The 19,287-nt window shown below is 40.3% G+C and overlaps 1 protein-coding gene across 50 annotated transcripts in view; it reads right to left on the reverse strand.

Moving 5' to 3' along the window:
• The window catches only part of LOC115262726 (cell adhesion molecule Dscam2), a 232,095-nt gene that overhangs the window by 205,004 nt on the left and 7,804 nt on the right, over positions 1-19,287 (reverse strand). For all 50 annotated transcript variants that reach the window (XM_062842651.1, XM_062842638.1, XM_062842642.1 and 47 more), the window contains exon 3: positions 4,230-4,559. In XM_062842651.1, the coding sequence (XP_062698635.1) occupies positions 4,230-4,559 (330 nt within the window). The remainder of the gene's footprint in view (positions 1-4,229; positions 4,560-19,287) is intronic.

Raw genomic sequence — 19,287 nt, forward strand, 5'->3', positions numbered from 1 at the left:
CGTGTTCTTAATTGAGTGCCATGTCATTTTCAATCAGTACAACAGAAAAGAACGACCCATATTTAAAAAGAAAAGCAAACCTCATTGAAACATCATGAAGAAAATTATATCTCGAAGAATTCCCATGAAAAGAGGGAATACACAATATCAATGAGATGTGAAAGTTTCAGATAATGGAATTAATCAATGATTAGAAACCAGTACTAAATATAGTATCATAAATATTTCGGGGAAACGGTGCATTCGGGGAAACGGTACATTCGGGGAAATGGTACATTCGGGGAAACGGTTCGTTCGGCGAATCGTTTTTCGGGGAAATAACTTTCGGGAAAACTTCATTCGGGGAACTGGTTTTCGGGGAAATGTCGTACAATCCTTGTGTCGTGTCCGGTGCAGAAAAGTTGCATTTCCTCTTCCCAACGGGAACAAACCCATCGTCAACGTCATGCTGCCCATCCGTAGCCAGTGTATATACAGGGGATGGCCAAAATGTTTGGGATAGGCAACTTTTTTTTCTCTCACAAAAAAGTTCAACATGCTATAACTTTTCATAGAGTGCATCAAAAAATCTCAAATTTTGACTGTTTGTCAACCTACTATATGTGCATCATTGGTACAAATTTGGGCTTGATTGAATAATATTTCGCAATGTTAGAACCGTTAGGGCAAAACACTATTTTTTAGACAACTCATTTTTGAGCTGTCATATCTCGGAAACCAGTGAACCGAATTGAATGAAATTTTGAACGTACACTAACAATATGTAAATGCTTCACAAACTATTAAAACATAGGTACTTTTTAAACGTTAAAAAAAGTTATCATGGATTGACACTTTTTGGATTTTTCTCGAAATAATGCAATTTTTTTACATCAATGTCAATAAATTTACGTGTTGATATCCAAATATTCTCTACTTCTGTTCTCAAATTATCTCTAATTAGATATATTAGAGCCTATTTAGATTAAAGGAAGAACACATTTAATAATTTTTGTGTAGTAAGGTTCCCCGGAGCAAGTGAGAATTCGGGGCAAGTGAGACCTACAGCTATATTTTTTTTATTTTTTAGTTTTAAGGCAAACTTTCTTCATAGAAAACATAGGTATCACACCAACGGATACTTTGAATTCATAAATTGTCATTGTTCTCACCATCAAGAGTTCATACATGTTATTGTTGATCATATGTAATTTTCAATTCACTAAGTGAGATTAACGTACTCTACTACATTCGTCGTTTAAAAATAAAATAACAAATAAAGTAAAACTTTTTCGGTTTCAGGATAATCTTTGGAGTGCTTGCAAGTTATTTTAAACGAAAAAGCTGTAATTTATTTTCATTTATTACCCTTAGTTAACCGCTCTAACTTGCCCCAGTGCATTTCAGCATCTGGGGCAAGTGAGACCTATGAGAGTAAACAAACACAACTTCATAGTTTGATCTCGTTTTCTTCAGCCTAAGTCGAAATTTACACAAAAGTGAAGTAAAAATCGGCGTCTTAAGTAAACAATCGTTGAATTACACTTAATTACTTCTATTCTGATGATGAAGCTATTGTTTAAAACGGTAAAGTCTTGGGTAGAACCGAAATCATTTATTTTTCATACATTTTCAAATTCTATTTTTTTTTTCATTTTTTGCTGCATAATGAGTTTTTCTGAATATTAAGGAACCGGTCATAGAGTATGAAAAAATTGGAAAACGACTTATTCAAAGTTCACGATTTAAAAATCTTTCTTTAATGATCATAAAATTATGTTTGGGTAAACATAACATCTGTAAATTTAAAAAAAAATCTTTTGGTGAGTTTCATCAATTACGTACCTAATATGAAAAGCAACTTTGGAAATCTTTCGGTATTTAACCTTAGGGCGCTTTTTGTATTAATAAAATCAATTTGTTTTGCACGAGCTGCTAGAGTTTAATCATTTTTTTCGCAGTGATTGGTTATTATATGTATTACGTGATTTATGCACGATACCACAAAACTTTTCCAACATAAATCGCTAAACATAGTTATTCGCATAATATATCTATAATTTATGCTACATTACATATTGTCGTCGCGGTTGAAACCCGAAGTTTCCCCACACCCGACAATCGAATTTTCTCAAAATCCATACGTGAAACCTAACGTCGGACGTAGTGCGCTTGACAGCGGACCTGACCCTCTATCCAGCGCACTGTGCCCGACGTACGTCCGACACACGGTTTAGGAGAAAAATCGATTTTCGCGTGTCAAAAATTCCGATTTTCAACTGCACGAACAATATATGCAGCAACTTTATTAACCCATTTGTACAAACATTCCGAATAGGTCTAACTTGCCCCGTGATACGGTGTAAATGAAGATCTGCTCCACTTTTCATCATATGCATAATATACAGAATTTAAAAATTTTGAAACAGTTTCAATGCCCGTTAATAAGAAGAAATATACCAACAATGTCTTTCAGAACCATTGGAATTATAAAATTATTTATGTTTAGAATTTTTTGGCTTGACAAAACCAAACTAGCATTTTTTAGGTCCCACTTGCCCCGGGGTAGGTGTAAATTTGACTTATTTTCCTCTATATGGGTAAAAATTTCAACCCGGTATAACTTAATTCGTCGTAAGAAAATATTACATTTTATAACGTCGTATTAAGTATCAATATATTGTTGATAAACGTTAAAAAATTCATTCAATTCGATTCACTGGTTTCCGAGATATGACAGTTCAACAATGAGTTGTCTAAAAAATAATGTTTCACCCGAACTGTTCTAACTTCGCGAAAAATTAATCAATCGAGCCCAAATTTGTACCAATGATGCACATATAATAGGTTGACAAACAGTCAAAATTTGAGATTTTTTGATGCACTCTATGAAAAGTTACAGCATGTTGAATTTTTTTGTGGGAGAAAAAAAGTTGCCTATCCCAAACATTTTGGCCATCCCCTGTAGTTCACATTTCTCAGCCTCTTCCTTATTAGCACTCCACCAGCTGATTCCATTCCATCTTCTTCAGTTCGTTGCTTGCCGGCATCCCACACAGCAGCATAGCTGCAACATCAACCGGACCGGAGACGTTTTATTTTTATAATAATACACTCTTCTCACACTATCTTCTTTCGTGCCGAAGCGCGATTCCACGCCGCACCAACACCACCGAGCCAAGGCGAGGAATAATATTATTGTTGCCGGTGGATTCGAATTTTGCCTTGCTTTTTTGTGTTCCTTCATTCTTCTCTGCCGCATGCCGCTGCATTTCTTCCTCTGCCGACTGCATCCGCCCACAGCACTGCACCAGCGGCATTCAGGGCCGGCCGGCCGTCAAGCCAGCTCACCAATACTTCTTCGGTATTTTGTTCGCAGCAGATGCATGCACCTCACCCATCCACTTAACCCCTGGATCTCTTCTTTGCACAACGTGATCTTCTGTGCTGATTTTGATTAAGGGATTTTTTGGATGGATCGGCGTCAACGATTCTATGAATTCATTGAAATTGTGTCTGTGAGCAGATATGTTGTGAATGAAAGTAAAATAATTAAATGGAAAAATTGTTGAACACTTTTAGTAATGTTTTAATGGCTTAAACATTAAAATTATGATAAAATGTTTATCCTATCATCAAAATATTGAGGAAGTATATGCTTGTCTGAAAGTATCCGAATATTTACAGAAATTTAAAAGTAAACTAGAATTATGACGACAAATAGTGATTAGTCTTCTCAGGTTCAATATATGGACTGCAACTTTACAATTGTATAATTCTATTGTATGCATTTTTTTCTTTGCTAATTCGAAAACTTTTCTGAGATTATATTATTTCCAAACTTCTAAGGAATATTTTCAATATTTCCACAAACAGACAATGATTGTGAATAAATTTTGCCAAAGTACCAGATAGATTTCCTAAAAACGATTTGCAAATATTGACGTTAAGGGGTAATAGGTAATTACTGTTCCTTTTGTTCATTAAATCTCACCCACAGACAATTTCATTGGATTATTTGATCCTTTTTTGACCGATATTAAAAAAAAACTTCGTTGTGCATCCTTCTCAGCATCCAAGTCCACACGAAATTTCTTCTTCTCCATTTCTTCACCTTCTCCGAAGGACTTATCCACATTTCTTCCATTGATCCGTTCCTTCGCCACCAGCCACCAGCCAGCGCCGACCGCAGCAGATGTTTCGTATCACGTTCCTTTCTTCCGTGCATTCCCTTGCACAAACAAACTTACCGGCTCGTACGTTGACATCCCGCGAAATGATCGATCCGAACTGGTTCTTGGCCATGCAAGCGTAGACCTGGGCGTGCACGTCCTGACGGTAGTCCTCGGCACGGAACGGCGGGAAAACCAGATTTCCATTCGGGAGAATCTGGCGCAGTCCGGGCACCTCGCCAACGGCCGTTCCGTCGCTTCGGATCCAGATCATTTCCGGGGGTGGATTTCCGGTGGCACTACATTCGACGACCGCTCCGGTCGAGTTGGAAAAGTCGATCCGATTGGTGGGTTCCTTGAGGAAGACGGGCCCTTTCGAGTCGTCCACCTTGGAGGCTGCTTCGACCGCTGCGGGGTGGGGGAGAGAAGATGGATGGTAATAGATTAGTTCAAATATTTTTTTAATTGTCTAGAATACTTTTGCGACTCACACTAATCGTTTTGCTTTTTTGACAGTTAGCAAACCTGTTGGGGGCAATTCTCAATCAACGTAGAACGAGTTTTAGGAATTTCATTTTCAACATTCTCGTATTCATAATTCTACTACTTACAGGGGATGGCCAAAATGTTTGAGATAGGCAACTTTTTTTTCTCTCACAAAAAAGTTCAACATGCAATAACTTTTCATAGAGTGCATCGAAAAATCTCAAATTTTGATTGTTTGTCAACCTATTATATGTGCAGCATTGGTACAAATTTGGGCTCGATTGATCAATCTTTCGCAAAGTTAGAACCGTTCGGGTAAAACACTATTTTTTAGACATCTCATTTTTGAGCTGTCATATCTCGGAAACCAGTGAACCGAATTGAATGAAATTTTGTACGCACACTAACAATATGTAAATGCTTCTCAAACCATTAAAACATAGATACTTTTTGAACGTTGAAAAAAGTTATCATGGATTGACACTTTTTGGATTTTACTCGAAAAAATGTATTTTTTTACATCAATGTCAATAAATTTTAGTGTTGATATCCAAAGATTTTCCACTTCTGTTCTCAAGTTATCTTTATTCAGATATATTAGAGCCTATTTAGATTAAAGGAAGAACACATTTAGTCATTTTTGTGTGGTATTGTAAAATTGACTTATTTTCCTCTATATGGGTAAAAATTTCAACCCTGTGTAACTTAATTCGCCGTGAGAAAATATTACATTTTATAACGTGGTATTAAGTAGCAATATATTGTTGATAAACGTTAAAAAATTCATTCAATTCGGTTCACTAGTTTCCGAGATATGACAGCTCAAAAATAAGTTGCCTAAAAAATAGTATTTCACCCGAACGGTTCTAACTTTGCGAAAAATTAATCAATTGAGTCCAAATTTGTACCAATGATGCACATATAATAGGTTGATAAACAGTCAAAATTTGAGATTTTTTGGTGCACTCTATGAAAAGTTATTGCATGTTGGACTTTTTTGTGAGAGAAAAAAAATTGCCTATCCCAAACATTTTGGCCATCCCCTGTATGTATAGAGTAGAAAAGTGAAAGCGGATGGAAACATTGAGGAATACTGAAAAAATACTGACACAAAGTTTTACGCGAAATTTAATGGGAATCCGTAAGAAGATTTTTTTTTATCTGTATTAACGAGGATTAGAAATTCCTAGACCAAAACAAGCTATGCATGCAGCCACAAATGCTGCAAACTAAAAGGCGAACTGCCAAACGAAATACAATTCTAGGATGACTGATGGACCAAGAACAATAATGAAACCTCGTCATCCTGGGTTCGGACTTCGTTATCCATATGGATGACTGGGCACAAATTAATGTTATGTGTTGCATGTTTGTGTTTTGTGCATTTGTAATGTTCCATTTTACTTTTCGTATCCCACTAGTTTCAAAATGTGGGGCTCGATACGGAAAATAAAATGTGCATTTATAAGGTTTCAATGTTATTATCTGTTACATGGTCGTTATAGTTTATTTGAATTCTCTCTAATTAACTTGAAAGTGAATATGTTTTTATTTACTTTTTTTTAAATTACTTTGATTGGGCCTGACAGGGCCCGACAGTGAAGCCTGACAGGGAAAAGCATTTTTGAGTTTCCCACATCATACGGCTCACTCAAATAGGCATAAAAACCCTGCATCTTTTAAACTCATACAAACGAAAAAATATGAATAAGAAATGCCATAAAAATTATGATGTTACAAATTATAAAGTCATTCTTTAAAAGCAATATACATAACACGGAAAAAAATAAACAATATAGTTCCTCACACAGTGAATGTCCAGCTTCTGAGTTGTCGATGGCCATCCAGAAGCCTTCGTTTGAACGACTCGGCAGAAGTGTTGAAGTCGAACAGGTAGTGCACACGGTTGAAACTGCCGAATTGGTTCATGCAATCCATAGCCTGAATTTCTCGATTCAAGTATCAAAAATCCACGTTGACGAAGCACTCGCATAGGAGCATAAATGTTGATTCGATTTCTCAGGATCTCAGGAGAGTCCAACTCACCCAGCAGAATATTTGCAACGAAAACAGCTTGGAAGATTGAGGGTCCTACCATGGTAGATTACGGAGAGCGTATTTAACGAACTTTCGTTGTATCGCTTCAATACTAGCAACCCAACTTGACTGATAGGGATTCCATACTACAACATTCGATTCAAGAATAGATCGGATCAATGCGCAGTATAACGATCGTAAACATAGAGGATCACGGAATTCGTCAGCTATTTTAAACATGAATCCGAGTTGTCTCGGTCTTGAACCAGCGAACGAGATCATCAGAAACACCAAGTTTTCCCAAGAACGCGAGCAGTATTCCGTGGACCACACCATCAAAGGCAGATTTCAAGTCTGTATATACAGGGGATAGACAAAATGATCGGGACAGGCAAAATTTTTACTTTTCAAAAAATGTTCAACCAGCTGTAACTTTTCGAAACGTGCATCAAATATTCTCAAATCTTCACTGTAAGTTGATCAACTAGTTCTATATCAGTAGACAAAATTGGAAAAGATCGGGCTATTCTGCACGAAGTTATAAAGATTCTAGAAAAAAGGTATAATTATCCGATAGCGAACTTTGAGCTCTAATATCTCTAGATTCAATGAACCGAATGCAATGAAATTTTGACTATTTATCTATCTATCTATATATATAAAAATGAATTTCTGTCTGTTGTCTGTCTGTCTGTCTGTCTGTCTGACCGTTATGCATTCGGAAACTACTGAACCGATCGGTATGAAATTTTGTATGTGTGTAATTTTGGGGCCGGGGAAGGTTCTTAGCTTGGTGTGAGACTTCTCCGGTCTCGAGAACGGGTGGCTCCCATACAGATGACTGTGTGGGGGACGTCCCTCCACTGCATGTCGAAAAACACAGTAGGCAGGCAGTACGACGTTTGCCGGGACAGCTAGTTACTTATATAATGAACTTTGAAAAACTTTTGACACAACTTAAAATTCTTAACACGGATGAAAATTATAACGATTTCATTATTTTTCTAATAAAACACCAAATTTTCTTAAATTTCAACATCGTTTCAAAATTCAAGTTGCTAATAATAGTTCATTCAAATTCCCTCTAATTGTCTTGAATACAGATATGTTTTGAAAGAAAGTAACAACATAGCCGGAAATTCAATGAAAAATTAATAGGATGCGTATTAAAAATAGATCAATTTTCTAAAAAATCATAAACTAAATGAAATCGCTATAACTTTTCCTCTTGTAAATAATTTCAAGTTCAGCCAAATGTTTTGCAGAGCTCAGTATATAAATCATAAATGGACAAAATTTCATTGCATTCGGTTCATTGAATCCGGAGATATAACAGCTCAAATTTGGCTATCGGATAATTCTACCTTTTTCTAAAATGCTTATAACTTCGTGCAGAATAGCCCGATTTTTTCCAAATTTTGTCCACTGTCCACAGTTAGTTGATCAACTTACAGTGAAAATTTGAAAATATAAGATGCACTTTTCGAAAAGTTACAGCTAATGGGACATTTTTTGAAAAGTAAAAATTTTGCCTGTCCCGATCATTTTCTCTATCCCCTGTACAGTATCGTGTTGAGGAGTTGAGTAGGCGACGAAATACCTCTGCATAACAACCATAAGTTTGTTTATTAAAAATAACAATTAGAAAGTCATGTGGGGGTATAAATATGAGAGCTTACAATAAAGAGATTCATTCGTTGTTGAACTGTTAAACCATCAAGAAGTATTATTTCGATCGACGACATTTCAACCATCTAAGAGGTTATGGGCCTTAACTGAAGTTGAAGATTTTGAAGTTGGAATTCTAGAAATCTCGGAAGATTGGTCGGAACTTTGGGTACGTTTTCAAGATGGACGCTAGCAAGCTCATGATGGAACGCCTGAATAACACCAATTACGAAGCCTGGAGATTTAGAATTGAAATGCACATCTCGGAGGAGGTACCCAATCCGGTCACGAGCGAATGGAAGCAGGGAGACGATAAGGCCAGGGCGACTATTGCCCTGTTCGTTGAAGATAATCAACATCCGATCATCCGGGATTGCCGAACTGCCAGAGAAACCTGGGAAGCCTTGAAGAAACATCATCAGAGTGTGTCCCTTACGTCTCGAGTCACGTTACTGAAGCGGAGTTGCCAGTTACAGTTCCGGGATGGTGACGATATGGAATAGCATCTTCAAGAAATGGATGGACTTTTTTCTCGCCTTTCGAACGCTGGTCAGAAGCTGTACGCTCAGAAAACCGTTCTGATAAACGTGAACAAACAAACGCAAATATGAGAACAAGCAAATATACACCGTGAACTGGAACTAGTTCCAGCTGTCAATATGGGCGTTCTGGAAAACGTGATATCTAGTTCACGGTGTACATTTCTTATTGTTGTTATCGTTGCTATGCATAGTTCCCGTTTGTTCCCGTTGTCGTGACTGGGAGTGCACGTATATCGGAACGGATTTTTTTGCGTGTGGACTCCCAGTTGATGGTCGCGATGGTATTGAGGAGCCTACCGGAATCGTATGATACCCTAACTACAGCTTTGGAGAGTCGCTCGGATGAAGAGTTAACCATGGACCTTGTGAAGAGCAAGTTGTTGGACGAATCCATAAAGCGCCAAAGATATCCATCGCGGGGAGAATGGTTGCTGAGAGTGGAGCCCTCGAGGAAGCAAATAATTTGCCATAGCTGTGGAAAACCTGGACATGTCAAGAAAGATTGTCGTGTGCTATCCAATGCGAAGGTGGACGAATCCCGGCGAAAGTTCAAACCGAAAGCGAGAACTGTGAAGGAAGATGACCGGCCCGAGGGGTGCTCAGCGTTTTGCTTCGCGACACGTAATGAACCGGATACGATTGATTCCTGGATCGTGGATTCCGGTGCTAGTACACACATGTGTGCGGACAGAAACTTTTTCAAGCAGTACGAAACATGCTCCGGATTGACAGTAACGCTAGCTGACGGAAGTGAAGTAAATGTTTCTGGAAAAGGTTCCGGAATACTGCACTGCGTAGTGGACAATGACGAGAAACAGGTAACAATCACGGAATTCTACATGTTCCGAAGTTGGACGCAAATCTGGTGTCAGTTGGAAAGCTAACGGAGAAAAGTACTGAATTAAATTTCACTGGAGAAATCTGTAGAATCTCGAAACATGGACTGGTGGCCGCCATCGCAGTGAAGAAGGCCGGTATTTATCAGCTGGAATCGTTGAAGAGAAATGTACCGTTATGTGCTGCGACAGCCAAGCATTTAGAAGATTGCATCCATAAATGGCACCGTATACTAGGACATCGCGATGAAGAAGCTATCCGAAAATTGGTACGTGATGATCTCGTTACCGGCGTGCGAATCCAGAAATGTGATGTTGACATCGATTGTGAATGCTGCCTGGAGGGAAAGATGACCCGGTTGCCGTTCCCAAAGCAAGCCGGACCACAGTCGTCAAGGATGATGGAACTCGTACATACCGATTTGTGTGGACCCATGAACACCGTCACTCCAGGACGAGCCCACTATTTTATGACAGTCATAGATGTTTTTACCCGCTACTGTACCGTATTATGTCTACGAAAGGAGTCCGAAGCTGCAGAACGTATGGAGAAGTATATTCGGATAACTGAAACCCGGTTCGGAAAAGTGCCTGCCATCGTTCGGTCCGACGCGGTGGAGAATACAAGTCACGAAGATTAGACAGATTGTATCGTCAGAAGGGAATCATTCCGCAGTACACAGCAGCCTATAGCCCTCAGCAAAACGGAGTTGCGGAACGTAAAAACCGTAAGTCTCGTCGAAATGGCGCGCTGTATGCTCATCGATGCTGGAATGGATTACAAATACTGGGCAGAAGCTATCAACACCGCCACGCACATTCAGAATCTACTACCAACCCGAGCTACCGTAAAAACGCCGTTTGAAGCTTGGTACGGGAAGAAGCCGAATTTGAAATACTTACACATTTTCGGAAGCAGTGCGTTTGTACATATCCCAGATCAGAAGAGGACCAAGTTGGAGCCAAAAGGAATGAAGCTCACGTTTGTTGGATACTCAGATTGTCAGAAGGCATACCGTTTCGTGGATCTGGCAACGAACAAAGTGTACCACAGCAGAGATGTACGATTCTTGAACGAGGGGAAACTGTTGGAATGGAATCAGTCCGAAGTCTTCTGGAGTAATGGAATATGAGTCAGTCCTGGAACCAAGCAGTCCTAATGATCCGAATACCGACCACGCTGACGAGGATTTTGAAGCAGATGATATTCAATCCACATCAGAAGAGGAAGAATCATTCTTGGATTGTAGTCAAGGAACCGAAATGGAGGAACAACCAGTGCTGTTGCCAGAACCATCTGTGAGACGATCGGAAAGAAGCACGAAAGGGTTACCGCCCATCCGGTACAGTGAAATCGTCGATATGGTGAAGCCAAATGTCCCCGAACCACGTACTATAAAAGAAGCTTTGGACGGTCCGGAAAACGAGCTCTGGAAAGCTGCAATTGAGGAGGAGCTACAATCTCACAAGGAGAATTGCACTTGAATTTTGTCCCCCTGCCATGCGGACGAAAAACCATTGGCTGAAAGTGGATTTTCAAAAGGAAGATGGATGAAACCGGAAAATTGGTTTGATACAAAGCAAGATTGGTGGCACAGGGGAACGGATTACGACGAAGTTTTTGCGCGCGTCGTGAAGCATGTTACGTTTAGAACATTGCTGTCTGTGGCCCACCATCGGAATATGCTGATCAAACACATGGACGTAAAGACGGCATACCTGAACGAAGAACTGCAAGAAACCGTATTTATGAAACCACCACCTGGATGCGATTTTGGAAATAAAAACCTAGTGTGCCATCTTCAGAAAGGACTCTACGGTTTGAAGCAAGCAGCCAATATTTGGAACAATAAACTCGATTCGATTTTACGAAAACTTGGGTTCAAGCCTTCGGAAAACGATCCTTGTTTGTACTCAAAACGCAACAACGACGGCACGATGGCGTCATTGCGGTATACGTGGACGATTTGATAAATTGTTTGCAAGTCCGAAGAAGAGTACGAAAACATTTTCAAAAATTTGAATAACAACTTGAAGGTGACATCATTCGGAGACGTAACGCATTTTGGCATCCATGTTACACGATCACAAGATGGCGTATCACTAAGCCAGAAGGCGTACATTCAAAAACTACTGACTAGATTTGGACTTCAAGATGCTAAGGGTGCCGTTATAGTTACGCGTGAGAGTGAGAGTGCGCGTGTGCGAAGCCGCAAAAAAGAATATCAACAACAGCAAATCCACGAAAATCCTGTGGACGCGCACTCCCACTCTCACTTTGAAGCGGCACTATGTCGGCGCCGTAAGCCATCAAAGATTCCCCTTGACCCCGGCTATATACAGACAAAGGAGGAGGAAACGGAAGCATTGCCGAACAACCACCAATTCGCCAGTTTGATCGGAGGATTGTTGTACATAGCCGTGAACACCAGACCAGATATAGCTGTTGCAGAATCGATCCTCGGACGAAAGACCAGTAACCCAAGCCAAGTTGACTGGAATGAAGCGAAGCGAGTACTCCGTTACCTGAAGGGTATAAATATGAGAGCTTACAATAAAGAGATTTATTCGTTGTTGAACTGTTAAACTATCAAGAAGTATTATTTCGATCTACGACATCTCAACCATCTAAGTTATCGACCAGCATTACGGAATCCAGATGACGCAGGCAGAATGAGACGAATTGAACGAGATTTGTAGAGGTGGGACTCCTAGGATAAAAACCATGTTGGACTTCAGAGATGAGTTTTTGCAAGAATTGAGCAGTACATTATTCATCGCGATTTTAAATATGTTTGAGCATGCACATTGCACACAATGATGTTATTCCACAGTAATTCTCGATATTCTGCTAGTCGTTTTTTTTGTACACTGGTGAAAAAAAGTAACAAAATAGCCGGCAATAAATTGAAAAAAGTAATGGGAAGCAATTAAAAATAGACCAATTTTCTTAAAAAATAATAAAATACATCCAATTGCTGTCACTTTTTTTCTTATAAATAATTTAAAGTTTAGTCAAGCTTTGTTTAAAGCTCATTATATAACTCATAGCCGGTCAAAATTTCATTGCATGCGGTTCACTGAATCCGGAGATATAACAGGTCAAAGTTGGATATCGGATAATCATGTCTATTTTCTAGAATCTTTCTAACTTCATGTAGAATAGCTCGATCTTTCCTAAATTTGGACCATTGATACACCACTAGTAGATCAACTTACAATAAAAAAATAAGATTTTTTTATACATTTTACAAAGAGTTACAGCTAGTAGATTATTTTTGGAAAAGTGAAAATTTTGCCTGTCCCGATTATTTTGTCTATCTCCTGTATTTTTATTAGACGTTTCACCTGAATAAGTTTCCAGATATTCATTCACGAATTCCTATAGAAGTTCATTCTGGCATATCTTTAGGAAATCTCATAGGACTTTTCTATGTTAGAATTCTATGTGTTAGAATTCCTTTGAATAATCTTGAACAATTCCCGCTTAATTATCACTTGGAATTAGAACATCTCTATCAAAAAGAATTCCTGACTTCTGGGATTTTTCTAGAATGTCCTTCAGGAATTAACCCAGATTTTCCTTTTTAATTCATCCAGGAATGTTACCATTCGCCAGGAACGAAAAGACCTTAAGTGATTATTTCAAGCTTTTACCCAAGAAATTCTCTTGAAATTCATCCAGGATTTCCTTCTGAGATTTTTTGAAACTCCTTCAGATTTTATTCCAAGCCTAACTTTACCAAACACCGTAAATCTTATGTTCATACATGAAATCTTCTAAGGACATGTTTTAATTCCTCTTTTTTTTACAGCAGATTTTTCTAACATTTTTTTAAATAGTTCAATCTTCCAGTAGTTTATCCAGAAGTTTCTGTTGGGATTAGTACAGGAATTCTTTTTGGAATTTCTGCATGAGTCTCTTCTGAGATTCCTGCAGGATTTAATTTTGAGCTTCTACGGTATTTTTTCTTGAATTAGGGTTTCTCTAAAAACTTCTTCTGGATTCTCTCCAGAAGGATCTTCGAAATTTCTCCAGGGCTTCCTACTGGGTTTTCTTTAAGAGTTTCTTCTGGTAAGCCACCAGTAGTCCAGAATGCTCCGGGAGCTCCTTTTGAGAATTTCAGGAGTTCGTTTTGGGAATTCTCCGGGTTATCCTTTTGGAAATCTTCCATACATTCCTTCTGGGAATCTTCCAGAAGTTCTATCTAGACTTCATCAAGGAGTTCTGTTGAAGAAGAAATGGAAACGGTCGTAGTAGCCTATGGCTATTTGATGTCATTTAGAAATAGAGAAAATATAGCATTCGTGTTTGTTCGTTCATTCTAACCAGACGTGTTTTAATCACTGCTAGTTCACTCTTTACAAGAGGTTATTCGGCCCAGAGTAACGGTTAGAGATGGCGAATTCGAATCCCGGAATCGAACGGCTGGTCGGCAGAGAAAATTGGACAACTTGGAAATTTGCCGTCCAAACCTATCTCGAAGTGGAGGACCTTTGGGAAGCCGTCGAGCCCAAGAGGGAGGAAGATGGAACGTTCGAGGCGGTGGACGCTACGAAGGACAAGAAGGCAACAAAAGGGAAGATTATCCTGTTCCTGGAACCGGCCAATTACTACCATGTACGGGACGCGAAGACAGCTCGGGAGGCCTGGATGAAGCTCAACGCGGCGTTCGAGGAAACTGGCCTGACGCGAGAAGTTGTATTGCTTTACAAGCTGATTCGGACCGATCTGGAATCCTGCGGAACCATGGAGGCTTACGCGAACAGGATGATTTCAACGTGCCATCAATTGAACGAGATCGGGTTTCCGATCCCGGAACGTTTCGTCGGAGTACTCCTGCTGGCCGGGCTACCGGAGCGGTACCAGCCAATGGTCATGGCCTTGAAGAATTCGGGGACAGCCATAACGGGTGATTCCATCAAGACGATTTTGCTGCAGGAATAACTGTTGCCAAGTGAAAAAACATCGTTCGTTGCTAAGGGTAAGTCCCAAACAAAATCAGAAGATTTCCATGGCAACGTGAAAAACCGAAAAAGTTCGGCGCAGTCCAAAGGCCCGCAGTGTAGGAAATGCAACAAATTTGGCCACATAGCGAAGTTCTGTCCGGAAAAATCAGGAATCAAGAAAGCTGATGCCTTTTGTACCGTGCTTTCGACGATTGACGGCCAGGAGGCAAACCAGTGGTACCTGGATTCGGGTGCAACTAGGCACATGACGAGGGATCTGGAGCTGCTGGAAGACGTGCGTGAAGCAAGCGGGGTCGTTGTAGCTGCCAACAAGGAAACGATGCAGATTGAAGCGTGTGGGACTGCCACCCTTTATCCGGCCTGCCAGGGTGGACAAAATGGTATTCCTGTCCAGGACGTGCAGTACATTCCCGATCTGTCGACAAATCTTCTGTCGGTGGTTCAGATTGTGAAGAAAGGCTTCAAGATCGTATTCCAAGCGACCGGCTGCGAAATCTTCAACTCTGCGGGAAATCTGGTGGCAACCGGAATCATTGAGAACGAATTGTTCAAGCTAGCGCAGGTGAGGAAGCCAGTTCAAGCAATGTTGAGTTCCGCAAGTGCATCGCTTGAAACCTGGCACAAGCGGATGGGACATCTCAACTACAGCAGCGTGAAGAAATTGGCCGGTGGTGTGGCGTGCGGCATGCAAATTTCGAGCGAGGGGCATAACGATTGCACGGTGTGTCCTATGGGGAAGCAGACCCGGATACCGTTCAGCAAGAGCGGTTCAAGAGCTGAAGAGTTGCTGGAAGTGATCCACTCGGACGTAGCGGGACCAATGGAGGTACCTGTAGGGTTTGTACTGGCATGCACTCTCTATGTTTACATAGAGTGTGTAGATAGTGCGAATTGAGCAGTTACGAATGAGCGTGTAGAGTGACAGTTGCGATGAAGTGGAGCGTCGGCGGACGACGGACAGCGAGCCTGTGGGAAGTCTGGTGAATCCGAACGACCGGAGAAAAGCTTCTGGACTGAAGAGCTGGAGTTTGCCGTTTCGAGAGTTGCTTCCGGAAGTGGACCCTACAATTGGCGACGAGGATGGGATGGAAGGCCTCGTATAAGGCGAACATTTTTTGGTCCCTCGAACGTGTTTGTTTTGAGATGGATTGCTGGCAGGTTGGTTGGTGTTGTGATGATAGGAGAAACGGTGCAACAATTCGGCAGGTGAAGTTAAAAGAGGAAGTGTATTGGAAGTGTAATTATTTCCACGGAATTGATGACACAGTGTTTTGAAAATGCATTTGTTGGTGAATAATTTTTAGACAGCTCATTGAGAGAGCGTGCTTGTATGATGTTTCAGTGGAGAAGTGTGAATGGGCGTGGTACAATCGGTATTTACCTGAACATTTTTTTTCAACCGTGGCGGGTTGCCGGTTGAAGAAAATTTTAACCGTGGCGAGTGCCGGTTAAAAGAACACATGAGACCGTGGCGGGTGCCGGTCGAAGCAAATTTAACTGTTGCGGGTGCCAGTTAAAAAGGACAAAAAGACCGTGACGGTCGAAGGAAATTCAACCGTTGCGGGTGCCGGTTGAAAGGACAATTGAGACCGTGGCGGGTGCCGGTCGAAAGGAATTTAACCGTTGCGGGTGCCGGTTATAATCGAGGTCGTGGTGGGTTGCCGGTCGAAAGAAACATTTGATCGTTGCGGGTTGCCGATCAAAGAGAATGATTAACCTTGAAAGTTCCTGCGAGCAGGGTGCTTGGGAGCAAGGTAGTGATTCCATGGCTTGGGGGAGCCTGGAAAAGGATCCTTAAATTCCTACAATCAGGTGACATCGAGGTGTTGTGTTGTCATCACTTAAGGGTGCGTTGAATACACAATCGTAGTTGGTAGTGGTTTTGGTAGTTCCTGTAACCACAACATGGTAACATTTCCATGGCTGGGGGCGCATGGAAATAAAGTAATTTGCTTTAAAATCTCCTTCCTTCAGGGAAGGAAATTGAGAATTGGGAAGTGCTTCCATTACATCTTGCAGAAAACCAGGGTTTATTAGTGGATCCATAGATTGGGAACAGGGTGATGATTGGCTGGATGATGGAGAGGCGATGCCTTGCATGTTGTGTTTAAAGGCAGTGTAGTGTTCCCATGGTTTGAGGATGCTTCTAGGAAGATTGATCTGACTTAGAGATTCCAAGCTGCGCTTGAGACTTTGAGAGCACTAGAAGTAAATCGTATTATCGCCTGATAGTTCTTGCGAGAGACGTGCGGGCGTGAATAATTGTATTCCATGGTTTGAAAGTACTTGTAATGAATAATACATGTATATAATGGATCACTAAAATAATTAAAATGGCCGCTATGAAGCGAACAGAAAGCGCCACTGTAGCCTTGTGTGTTTGACCTAACTCCACTGCTGTCATAATGTTAATGTCTATATACGCTGGCCCCTTTGTTTACATGCGGTGAACACTAGAAAAGTTTGCTTAATTGATCCATTGATTCAGGCTTGGAAGAGGAGAACAGGGTTTTCGTAGTTCGATGGTTTTGATGCAACAGTTGTCACAATTACACTAAGAGAACGTGTGATGTTTGATGGTTTGTGCAAGGAGTGGAAGAGAAAGCGAGACATGTTTTGTTTACTGATCCATATGCTGGATTCAAGAATGGATTATTGATTATACCAAGGGTTGCTGAAACTTGGTTGTTGAAGATTGGCTAGCTATCTGCGCGGATGGTTGGGATTGGAATGAGAAAATTTAGCTGGACTTTGTGCGTCATTGAATTGCGCACATGAGAAGTTGGCTGGAAAAAATAAAGTATCTATATAACACTATAGTGTTGAAAGGAGTCAACGTCTATGATTAATAAATCTTACCAAAGGGGTCAGCAATATTATGAAAAGCAGTGTGTAGTACGCATAAAGCATAAGTTCGGAGAGTGACACACGTGGCTCCTATCAAACCAAATGAGTATAAGGCACAGACAGAAAACGTGACTAAGAAGAAAAAAAAATAGTGACATCAAGGTTTGAGTTCATTGTGGTTGGCCACGATGTGTTGTGCCATGAAAACTGCAATTTTTGAGAGGTAAAGAAATCCTTAAGGTATGTTTTTGTTTGGATTTGTTAAGTGTGTGAACTCACATCGACCCGGAAACCCCTGCACCAATCGGAACAGTCAGCTGGTTGAAGAGCTAAAACATTTGGAGTGTTAAAACGGGCATTTCCTTTTGTATTTAAGCATTTGTCTTACTAAAAAAAAATGTTTCTCTCATATGCATTATTTATATTCATTTATTCACTTGCTTGATGCATTGGTGCAGTGCGGCTTATATAATTCTATCGAACTTTGACGAATAGAGTGGCTTCTCTAAATTATTTCCTTGTCATGGAAAAGTGAACATTATGCGAAACTATTGACAAAGCTATTGACTGTTGTTCATTGATAAAAGGTTGAAAAAAGAATTGGAAAAGGTTTGAAAAGCCAAGGGGAAGTTATTCGAAAATAGTTGTGCCACGTCACATCACGTTGATGTTGGGGAGCATTTGGGCCGGCATGCAAAGATGCAAGGAGGTTGATGGTAGCACCTGAACACAGAGTCTTGTTTTGTGGATTGTTCTGATAATTTGTGTGACGGGGTTTGATAATTAAGAAGGGAAAGGTTATGGGTAGTTGTTTCTGGTTTCGCGGATGTGTTTTCGTGTTTGACAGATATTAATGGATCTCCAGTTAGTTCAATGCAGTGGTGCTTGGGCTGAAGCATACCTCGAGCCAAATTGAGATCCCGCATAATTCCAAACTGTAAATGTAACGTTTCTCATACTGTAGATAACCATTAGTAATTGCTATTTAACCATTACTCAGACTATGAGAGCTAACAGTAAGCTAATCATTCCATGTACATATTTGCCAGTTTTACAAATGGTAACCCGTCAATTTACAGTATGTGGAATAGGCGGTTAAGATAGGTTACCATAAAAAATCGCTTATTTTCCCGAACAAATTTTTCGCAAAACAGTATAGAATATGGTCAATATACTATCCAGTTTTTCGGGCAATTCACTGCATAGCAAATGGTTGGAGAACAGTTTAACCATAAATATGTAAGAAAACCGATTAATATATGTATGACCAGTGATTTATTGTTCTTCATAGTAGAACAACTGTAAACCGTACTGTATTCATACAGCTATACACAGTATATTTTTCTTTGTGTTAAGAGAAAAAGAGAAATAAGGAACAAATTTGATGAGGGTCAATGAAACAATTACTTTTATTAATCACACCGTGCTAAACTCCATAAACCCTTACGCCTAAATTGAATGTATCCTGCTGCTTTATCAACTCCTTCGTCGTTTGTTTTCCGCTCCAGCTTACATACCGGTGTCAGCAGGATTGTGGAAATCATGATGCAACTGCAGTTCACCGTCCTGGTAGCTATGGTGCCGTTTAGCGCCTCCGGGTAGAAACCGTTTCCGGCTACGAGAAAAGATTTACTGTGTTGGGTAGTCACATTTTTTGTCATATAAAGTACTTACCGCTAATAGCATGTTAGCTGCTACTTCTAGTACAACACTCCGATATATTACACGGCAGATAGTTGCCTAATTCTC

Source organism: Aedes albopictus, chromosome 3 (assembly GCF_035046485.1).
Source record: "Aedes albopictus strain Foshan chromosome 3, AalbF5, whole genome shotgun sequence".
Taxonomy (NCBI): domain Eukaryota; kingdom Metazoa; phylum Arthropoda; class Insecta; order Diptera; family Culicidae; genus Aedes; species Aedes albopictus.